Source organism: Setaria italica, chromosome VI (assembly GCF_000263155.2).
Source record: "Setaria italica strain Yugu1 chromosome VI, Setaria_italica_v2.0, whole genome shotgun sequence".
NCBI lineage: Eukaryota > Viridiplantae > Streptophyta > Magnoliopsida > Poales > Poaceae > Setaria > Setaria italica.
Window position 1 is genome coordinate 27,201,373 of NC_028455.1, and position 10,201 is coordinate 27,211,573.

At 44.6% G+C, this 10,201-nt stretch overlaps 1 protein-coding gene across 2 annotated transcripts; it reads left to right on the plus strand.

Moving 5' to 3' along the window:
- The first annotated feature begins 447 nt into the window (after nucleotides 1-447).
- Nucleotides 448-5,410, plus strand: LOC101785422 (vacuolar fusion protein CCZ1 homolog). 2 transcript variants are annotated; one of them, XM_004973417.4, is made up of 10 exons: nucleotides 453-896; nucleotides 1,464-1,557; nucleotides 2,142-2,325; nucleotides 2,500-2,609; nucleotides 3,110-3,205; nucleotides 3,308-3,462; nucleotides 3,526-3,769; nucleotides 3,917-4,072; nucleotides 4,294-4,523; nucleotides 4,946-5,410. In XM_004973417.4, exons 1-10 carry the CDS (start codon nucleotides 718-720, stop codon nucleotides 4,974-4,976), a joined length of 1,479 nt encoding a protein of 492 aa, XP_004973474.1. In that variant the 5' UTR covers nucleotides 453-717; the 3' UTR covers nucleotides 4,977-5,410. The 2 variants fall into 2 exon arrangements, with proteins under 2 accessions (XP_004973473.1, XP_004973474.1); XM_004973416.4 differs by having other exon boundaries at nucleotides 448-896; nucleotides 3,308-3,769.
- Nucleotides 5,411-10,201: the final 4,791 nt, after the last annotated feature.

The following is a 10,201-nucleotide window of genomic DNA, read 5'->3' on the forward strand; positions in this document are numbered from 1 at the left end:
CAAAATAAAAATGTAAGAGAAAAGGAAAAGGAAGAGAAAATAGAATAAAAAGAAAGTTAGTATTACTAAAAAGGAAAAGAATAAATAAAGGATAAAAACAAGAAAACCTAAGGGAAAAGAAAAAGGAAAAATATAGAAAATGAGAAATAAAAGAGAATAATTACTATATTAAAACGTAAGAGGGACAGATGAGCAAATAAAAAAAATATAAAAAGGGAGTTAGTATTGATGAAGCATTTAAATTGCTTCGTAAATCATACTAATCACAACTCGAGCCGTGCCTGCGTCCCCAGTTGAAAAAGAGCTAGAAGTCCTACGAGCCATTGGATCCAGCGAGTCGCTGACTCCTGGTCCCCATGACCCCCTGCCGTCCTGCCCGCACGGCCGCACCGCACCGCACGCGGCACGCCTGAGTCGCCGACCCCAACCGACCGGTCCACGCCCGCCTCCCCTTCCTTTCTCTCCCCCGACCGCCGTGACCGCCGCCTCACGCCAGCCCCCAACCACCCTATCGGCCACGCCCGCCGCCCGCCCGCCGTCGCGGCCCCTAGCTCCCCGGATCTCCCTCCCATCCTCCCCCGGCGACGAACCCACCCCCGCAATTGGATCAGCTCGGGGCCGCGCGGTCGCCCCCATCTCTCCTCGCGCCCCTCGCTTGCGGCCGCGCCTCCCCCATCCCGCGGGTGATCCCCCCACCGGCGGCTCGCGGTTCCGGGGATGGGGCTCTCGACGGCGGCCGCGGGCGACGGGGCGCAGCTCTGCGTCTTCGACCTCCGCAGGGGCCAGCAGGAGGGCCAGGAGCTCGACAAGATCCTCTTCTTCCACCCCGCCGACTGCCCCATCCTGCTCCAGCTCTCCGTCATCGGGCTCTGCGAGGGGATCGTCACTTTCACGAGGTCGCCCTCCTCTGCCCCTCTCGCTGGGTCGCATTACTGTCTCGAGCGGATTTTCCATTTGGCGACCTTGAGAAAGTTAGTTTAAGAGAATTTGCACTCACCTTGTGGAGTTGCATAACAGCACCTAGACTTGTATCCTGAGCTCAAGATATGACATCCAGCTTAAATTTTTCAAGCAACAGCAAAATTAGGACCTGTTCTGAACTTAGTAAAAGCTCAAGTGTTTGTTCCTTTGACATTGCAGTGGTCAAAGCACTTGCATATGCATTTTGTACATCTTACACTTAAGTAGCAACAGTCGTGGTTTGTTTCATCGAGATTTCACATATTCTAGTAGAGCTCTAGACAACTGCACATCTTTTGATGATTACTCTAAATTGACATGAGGAATGCATCCAGAAGATTGGGACTCTTAATAAGCACCATTTCTTTTGTGCTGTACATTACGACTTTTGTTTAGTCTTTGCTGTCCATTCTAAACAGTGAGCTCTCCGCTTGTGCTATTCCTTGTATTGCCTAAATTTGCTGGTTCAGTCTTCTTATTTCTCCTATTTTAATTATGTGCAGAATATTTTCTCCTGTAGAGGATTGTGAAGTTATAGAATCTGAGAAGCACTCCCACATTTTTTATCAAGCGGAACCTGATATTTGGATGGTTCTGGTAATGGATCCTGACTCTATGAATACTTTAATAGTTTTCCTCTGGGTTTGGATGAACTTCGGTTATCAAGTTTTTACATGCATTTCATCTAACTACTGTTCATGCACAATATTTTATTTCTGTGATGTCAGTGAGTGTGCTTCTTGCCAGCATTGTTCTTTTTACCTACATGTGCAAATTGATTACTTGATAGTTCACTTAAAGAACATAATGACTACCTTGTAGTCGTTCTTATTGAATATTACTAGTCACTAAAGCCTTATGATATTCAATTTTAGAGTTAGGATTAGGAAGTGTATTTCTGTGCTGGCATCAAAACCTTCTCCGTCTCTTCATGTCATACAACAATGCTAATGTAGGTTTAACATAGTTAGCATTCCTATATTTCCACAGAACCATCCTCCAAAATAGCATGAAGCTTATTATGGAGGTGCGATCTTCTCCTGAGGGAACTAGGACTTCATTTCATTACCCGTGTTCTTTTCTCTTGCAAAATTACATTTGCACCCTCCTTACAACAATATAGGTTGAATGATTGTAACATCTTGTGCTGACGTATAGTTGGTGTACAATTTAATTTATAGGTTGTGGAAAAAACCAAGGACAATGAATTGACCTGGCGTTGTGGTGCACTGCAAGGGATACTTAAAGAGGCCCATTCACTCTTCGCAATGTTCCATGGACCAATCCGAACTTTACTTGACAGACAACCCAGTGCTGAACTTGCTCGTGGTCACCTCCGCACATTTCTCACAGATTATTTGAGTGGTGAGTCTAGTTTTCCATTTGTTTTGCGGCTGTTATTATTATGTTTGCTGTCATCATTTCTTGCAGTTTGCAAGGTTACAGTAAAATTGTTGCCTGTTGAAAAGAGACTATACTATTTGAAAATATTTGGCAATCTAATCCCACATATACCTGTTGTTTTATGTTCTGGAGCAGATTTTCATGCTGGTAAAAAGCTGCAATTCCCAACCTACCGTGATTGCCTAAAGGAGAGGGGAACGGTCCAAATGCTCACAGTATCAAGAGAAGTAGCACTTGAAGTTCAGGTAAGCTGTATTGCTATTACTAACAATTTTTTTAATAGAAGCATCCTTTTTTGTCTCTTACTCCGCTGATCTGTTAAAAACATTTCCATGCCTTTTCAGATAAACTTAGAATCCCTTATATTTGTGGATGAGGGGGTACTTTATTTTTCTTAGCACAGTTCTTGGCTGGTCTATTTATATTTATTTTGGGGAAGGCTTACTGTTGACATTCATTTGCTGTGCCATAGTATTTACATTAGATAGGATTGCTTTTTATTGTAGGGTAATTGTACGAAGATTTGTTTTCAACAAATAGAAATTTGTTTTCTGGGAAAATCTTTCAGAATTGATCTGATCAACATTTACTCTTTCGATCAGCATTTATCCTTTTGGACTATCCTCCGGCAGTAGTGCACAAATGTCATGTTTGCAGTATCATCTAGAATCATGCTGTTTGCAAATTGCAATAGCTGTGCATATTTATTCTATTTATTCCAACCATTGATGTGTTAGTGTTTCAGTCACTCACCACAGTTCTTGGATCATGTCTTGGAAACACCACCTGCCAATCGCTCGTACTATTTGAAGACCTCTTGGTGTCTACAACACTGCCCCCGGTATGGTCGCTTGAATCACTTCACTTGGAATTTTATCTGGTTTTGCTAATTTACGAGCATTTGGTTCCTTTGTCATTAAGGTTTTGAAGTTTTTTTTTTCAGGATGATACTTTAAACCTATATACTTATGCTGTCCTGAGGTTAACTCCTCGCGCTCTATCTTCCAATGCAAGCTCTTGGTCCTATTTGCGGAAAGGAACTTCTGTTAATGCAGGCCCAACTTCAAGTTCATCAAATGGAACAACTGCAGGAGAAAGGTACCATAGTCGATCTCGTGATACTTCTCCTGATGGACAAAATCAGATGCATCATAATTTCAGGCCTCTCCTGCGTGAGAAATTGTCAAAGGGAAAGGACGGTTTTGTTGCTGCTGATTTTGCAACTACAGAAGTTCGTGGTGCTGTACCCTTGACTCCAATACTCTGGTTCCAGCAGGCAGAGGAGCGCATGTACCTATGCATTTACCAGCACAAGAGTCTCACTATCCTTTTGCTGATTCCTGCTTCCTCACTAATAAACGGAGAAGAGGGCATTGCTCATGTGAAGAAGCAGATGCTTGAAAATGTGAGTGGGCCATGCATGCTTTCCATCCATTTCTGATCTCCTGATGCAGTGCTAAGCTAAAATGTACTGTTCATTGATAAAGTACACATGCCCTGTGCGTAATTTTCGCCCCTGAATGCATGCCAAGTAATTTGATCCATTTTTCAGGCATCACAGAAGATTGTCACTGTTGAACAGAAATTGACACGAGGATGGGGAGGAGAAAATGCTTATCATGTTGCTGGATATCGTTACTTGCTGGTTGATCCAGACAGAAGAATATCAAGAGCATCCCCACCTGGGAAAGTCACCACCCTGGCAAAGGTATACTATTGTGTAGTAAACTTCAATGAGTGTGTTCTCTTTTTTTGTGTATCATCCATTCATCTGAGAAATGTATATAGATTCCAGTATTATACTATAAACCGTAAGGATTGTATCTTTTTGTACGCTGTTAGGTGTTAGATTTTATATTAGGATCAACAACTTTTTTTCTAGCTTGTGCCATCCTTTTCACTTGACTTATCTGTAATGAAATTATGCAGGATTCGCTACTTGCCCTCAATAGGCTAAGACAAGAAGTAGATTTAGAGAAGTCAAGATACAAGAGAAGTGACCCTTGTCATGATAATGATTTTGAAGTATGCATCAGAACAAAAAGCAATGCATGGGTGATTGCTAAAATTACTCGAGGGAGGGAGCTTTACATGGCTTTAGAGAAAGGTGGTGAAACACTTCTATATGCTTCCACAGCTGTAGAGAAGTTTAGCAACAGGTAACTTCTTCTCTCTTTGTATTGGCTAATCAATTTCATATTTAGGATATCCATTTATCATGAATTTGAATAAAGCCTAATGAAGGATCCCCAAATGAAGTCTGATGAAGGATCATGCATACCACGGTTGTCTCCTTTGAATGCCGCAATATAGAATTTCATAGGCCGGTTCTTTTCATTATATAGACCCGAGCTGCAAACCTTTTGTTGAAGTGACACTTTTGGCATGGCTGTGACTTGACCTCTGGCCCATCGTACTCGTACACAATCTCCTTATATTTTACATTGCGAGGCCAAAAATAACATTCTTTTACTTCGTGTTGTTACCTGTACTGATAAGCAGTTCCTTGTTCCCATGAGGGCTTTTGCACGTATGCCTAACACTGAACCTGGGCTCACTAATGTCTGCATCCTTCTTGCAGGTACTGCGAGGGAGCTTTCTCTACGGACTGAAAGCACCAGCATGAGATGCCCCTCTTTATACAATTCTCAGTCTTCAGCTGGATCGATGGCTTTGTTGTAGCGAACTTGGATCACTATTTGCAAGGGGAATAAGGGATTCATATTCACATCAGTTGTACAGCTGCTCTGTTATCATGTGCTATGTGCCCAAAAAAATATAGCCTAGTCTGGGAATAATGCAGAGCAGGGTAGAGTTTGTTCTCTTACGGCCTCATGTCCTTCCGCAACGCATAGCATTGTGCCTGTTTTAGTTTTCTTGTAAACGCTGGCGGTGGACCTGGTGACTGAAAGAGCTCAGCTTAGGATTTGATCCGGTGATTCTGTATTTTGGTACTGTTGCCATGGTTTGACTTTTGATGTCAATCTCCGGAGATATAAGTGAGAATGCTGAGAACGACATGTTGAAAGAGGCTACTTCATAGTCATTGAGTTGTCACAGCGGTTAAAATCACATGGATGGAAGTTCATAAATGAGTAAAATGGTTTAAATGCACGTTGCACTCAAATGGTCATACGCAAAGTATCTCATTAAAATAAGCACAAGCAAAACGAGCTTGGTTAGCTGGTGAGCTATGTTTATGTGGCAGTTCCATGTCTTTTATCAAACACTGCCTGCTGATATTCTGAATTGAAGCTTGATTGACACAGGCTAGGATTCGGGTTAGGGTGAAGCAAAATTCAGGAAACATGGGCACTTGAAATTGAAATACTAATCTCACTCATCAGGAAAATGCTAGGTGTAATAAGAATCGGTTGAACAAAAAATATATTCCGAAGAAACAACTCAAAAACAAAATAACGTAGCGCATCCGGGGAATCGAACCCCGGTCAGTACACAGGGAGGGTACTATGACACGACACCCGACTTTTTTTATTTTAGCCCTTTTCGCGAAAAAATTTCACAAATAGGTTCCTGACGGAACCAATTCAAAAAATGGACCCTTAGCTGCTGGTGCCAAGCTAAACGTCTTGGCGCCAACCTCCATGGCGCCAAGGTCCCCACCATGGCATGCCCACGTGGCGTGTCATGGATTACGTGGCGAGAGCGGGTGCGGTGGTTGGCGCGAAGGCTTGGCGCCAGCCTCCCTGGTGCCAAGCCTTCTACCTCAACACCGCCCATCCCTTCCTTTTGCGCGTCCCTTTCTTTCTTTCTTCCTTCGTTCAAACTCGTGCCGCCGCTGCCGTTGGATCCCGCCGCAGCCGCCGCCGCACTCGGAGCCCGCCGCCGCCGCTGCCGGCGCCGTCGGTGTGCGTCACCACCTGCCCCCTCCCGGCGCCTGCGCCCGCGCCCGCGCCCGCGCCCGCCCCCGCCCCCGCCCCACGGGTGTGTCCCCCCCCCCCCCCGGCCGGGCCCCCGCGCCCGCCCCGCCCAGGCGCCCGCGGCCGCCCCCGCCAGTGGCCCTCCGCCCGACGTCCGCACCCTCCCCGGCCGGAGCCCGACCCCCGCCCAGCGCCCGCCCCCAGCTCTTGCCGCCGGTGTGCACCACTCAGGTATAACTCTAAGAAGAGTTATAGTTAACTAGAATTTAGATAGTTAGGTAGAATTTAGATAGGTAGGTAGAATTGGTAGATAAAATAGTTAGATAGATAAATTAGAATAGTTAGGTAGAATTGTTAGATATGAAAACTAATTTAATTTGGTAGGTTTTTTGTATGAATTGCAATGATAGAAGGAATAGAGAATACTCATGACACTATTTAACTAGATGGATGTGCAATTTTGTTTACGTAGTTAGATGTATAGTTAGTTACATAGTAAACTAGTTATTACGATATTTAGTTAATAGTTGTATAGTTAAGTACATAGGTACATATTAGGTGACATAGTTAGTTAGTTGTATTTAGTAGTTAGTAGTCAATTGATAGTATCTCATTTCATACTAGAGACCTTGTACTTAGAATGCTTTATTTATTATGGACTAAATGAATTGTGCGTCGTTATATTAATGTACTAGATGGACAACGTCATGAGCATATATCATGGAGGCACCATGGAAAGGGATGACTATGGATGTGTTAAGTTTGTTGCCATGCAGTGCGAGGTTGTGATATTCGATGAGAAACCCTCGTTTAGTGAGTTGCTTGCAAGGGCTCGGGAGGAGCTACATTGTCATGGAGATAATGACATCACAGTCGAGGGCATACTTCATCTAGGTTCCCCTCTCAACATTCAAAGGAAGATGGTCCCAATTCGGTGTGCAGGTCAGTGGGAAAAATATGTGAGAACGGTTATGAACGGTCATTCTCCAAGTGTTGAAGTGGTTGTTCGTTGGGTGGTAGTTGATCCAAATCCTTGTCGGTTTTCCTGACCAATGGGTCAACGGGGACACCTCGATCCTCCCGTCCTAGAACCTGTTATGGACGTGGAGGTTGCACCTACGATTCCTGATGCTGAATCTACCCCCAATGAAGTGGTTGGAGATATTTGTCGGGTTGTTGATGATGTGGCAGACTCTCCTAATGAGTTCTTTTTCACACAAAATGATCCGAGTAAGTTTCTTATCAGTTTCTATTGTTGAGAGCTAATCCCCTTCGTTCCATCAATTTGGTCTTTACTCATATTTGTACTAATGTCGCAGGAGACATTCCAGAAAATGTGGATGTGCTTGTAGTTGCTGCGCAAGTGCAACGTGGAGATGATTTGCGTGGCTCCAGTAGTGTTGAAATTATGAATGATGAAGATGCATATGAGATGGGAGTGGATCTTGATTCTGATGATGATCTCCTTGCTGGAGAGATGACAGAGAGTGATATTGAGATGTTCAGGCATATCTTCCTCGGACCTAGTGATCCGATAGTTCACGAATTTAGCGATCTTACTCTTTCCGATCAGGCGTTTGCAGAAGGATGTGATGATGAGCTCCTAGAAGCTCCTAAGGCTGGTCCTAGTATGGTTATTGATGAGGGAAGGGTATTCAAGGATCTTCCCGCATTGAAGAGGTGGTTGCAGGCGTTTGCGGTGATACGGAAGAGAGTGAGGTGCGACTAGTAGCTCTTTTCGTTACTTCATATGTGTCTTATTCATTCAAATAGTTATGTGTCTTAATTTATGATTGTAATAGTACCTTTTGCTTGTACATCTCTAACTTTATGTTTCATTGTTTACTAATTTTATTTGTTATTGACTTTTTTAGGATGGCGCACTTCCACCTACTAGACCAGGCGTACGACTAGACCCACCGAGGTCGTCTCATAGCAGGAGGGGAGGTAATAATCTACAGTTGATGATCTAATTTTTGCAAGCGTCGATGTCTTGTTTCTCAAGAAACGTCTGACTCTGTTTGTTTGCATGCAGTTCCTTCTGCTCCTTCGTTCTAGAGCCCACGATGGGTTTTTGGCGCTGCAGTACGACGACCGCTACACTCCTTTCCTACAGATAGCGGGCCTAGATGTCATCTCCTTTCAGGTTCGTCGTGGGTTGCCCAAGTTCAACTCAGCGACTATAACTGTGTTGGTTGATAGGTATTATCTTGCTTCTATTGCCTCCGTTCATGTTCAATTTTTTATGTCCTTACATTTTGACAAGTAATATTTGTGTAAAATGTAGGTGGCGGCCCGAGACTCACAACTTTCACCTGCCGTTCGGAGAGATGACAGTGACCCTATAGGACTGTCAGAAGATGCTGGGTCTGTCGATTCACGGCAATGCAGTGACTGGGCCGTGCGTCTCAGAGGGTTGGAGAGCACGAGTGGCAGCCTTCCTTGGTCGTGAGGTTGAGGATCAAGGGACTCGCATATCTGGAGTGCTAATCTCCTAGCTGCGGGAACACTTCGGACACTGCCCCAAGGACACGGATGCGGAGACAGTTGGGCACTACTGCAGGGTGTGGATCCTGCACCTGTTTGCCTGCGTTCTTTTCCCAGATGCTATAGGTGACACTGCGTCTTAGATGTGGATCCACTGCCTCACTGACTGGCAGCAGGTGGGTCAGTACAGTTGGTGGTCAGCTGTGTTGTGTTTCCTGTACCGACAGTTGTGCGAGGCGTGCCGTCGGACTTCAGGCTCCGCATCAGTTGGTGGGTGTGTGTACCTATTGCAGTTATGGATGTGGGCCTGTCTTCCAGTTGGTCATCCCGAGGTTATGGGTCGTCAACCGTGGTTCCCAGGTGAGCCGCCGAGATGGCAGCCGACATGGGCATATCTTTGGGATCAGGTTAAGGTTGGCCATACGAGGTTGGAGCGCGCGTACCTAGATTACATCAACGAGCTAGACACGCTCACGGCTCATAGTGTAAGTCAATTTTTTTTCACATGCTTTATATTCCTTTAGTATAATAACTAACATATTGTTTTGACATGTTGCAGGTAGATTGGCAGCCGTACGAAGGAGAGGATGCACTTCCTTTTGCCGTTAGCATCATGTGTGCGGCCGATGACGATCTTTACAAGATGAAGTGCCCTCTCATATGTTTCTATGCTGTCGAGTACCACATGCCTGATCGAGTAGCACGTCAGTTTGGGATCAGATAGATTTGGCCAACACCTGCGACCTCGACTAGTGTGGAGTTACACAAGTAAGTGTTTTGCTATTTGAATTATTTCCATTACCATTAATAAATTTTGCCTAGGAGTAACATCTAACATGACGTGTAGTGTGGATCGTAAGAAGAAACGGAAGGTCTCTGAGTGGCACGCGTTCCACTAGGCCTACATTGAGGAATGGGAGCAGTTCGGAGACAACGTGGACGAGAACGACGACCCGCACACAAACAGTGAGTACAGGCAATACCAGACTTGGTACCAAGGTGCGACGCATCACAGGCTGAGGGTACAATGGACGCAAGATGACTACGCCGACATCCACTCGTCCGACGATGAAGACATGGTGTATGACCAAAGTACTCGTGCTGGAAGGCAGGTGGAGACAGGACCAATCCTGGATAGGATGGTAAGACAATTGCTTTACTTTTCTATGTTCTATGTTAAGTTACTTAGTGATTTAGTGAGTTAGTTAGATAATGACTTAGTGACTTACTGACTTAATCATTTTAGTCGTTTAGTGACTTAGTGTGTAAGTAAGTTAATGAATTAATCATTTATTGCTTTAGTGACTTAGTGACTTAGTAGGTAAGTAAGTTAATGACTTAATCATTTATTGCTTTAGTGACTTCTGGAAATTTGTTACAGGGCCGTACGCTCCAAAGCTCGGTTAGAGATATTGAGCATTTCCGTCCTAGAGTTACAGACCCTGAGACGCGAAGTTTTATAGACGTAA

Coding starts and splice junctions, on each gene's coding strand:
- LOC101785422 (XM_004973416.4), top strand. CDS start 718: ATGGGGCTCTCGACGGCGGCCGCGGGCGACGGGGCGCAGCTCTGCGTC. Junction 897..1,463: donor GGGATCGTCACTTTCACGAG/GTCGCCCTCCTC, acceptor AATTATGTGCAG/AATATTTTCTCCTGTAGAGG. Junction 4,524..4,945: donor GTAGAGAAGTTTAGCAACAG/GTAACTTCTTCT, acceptor TCCTTCTTGCAG/GTACTGCGAGGGAGCTTTCT.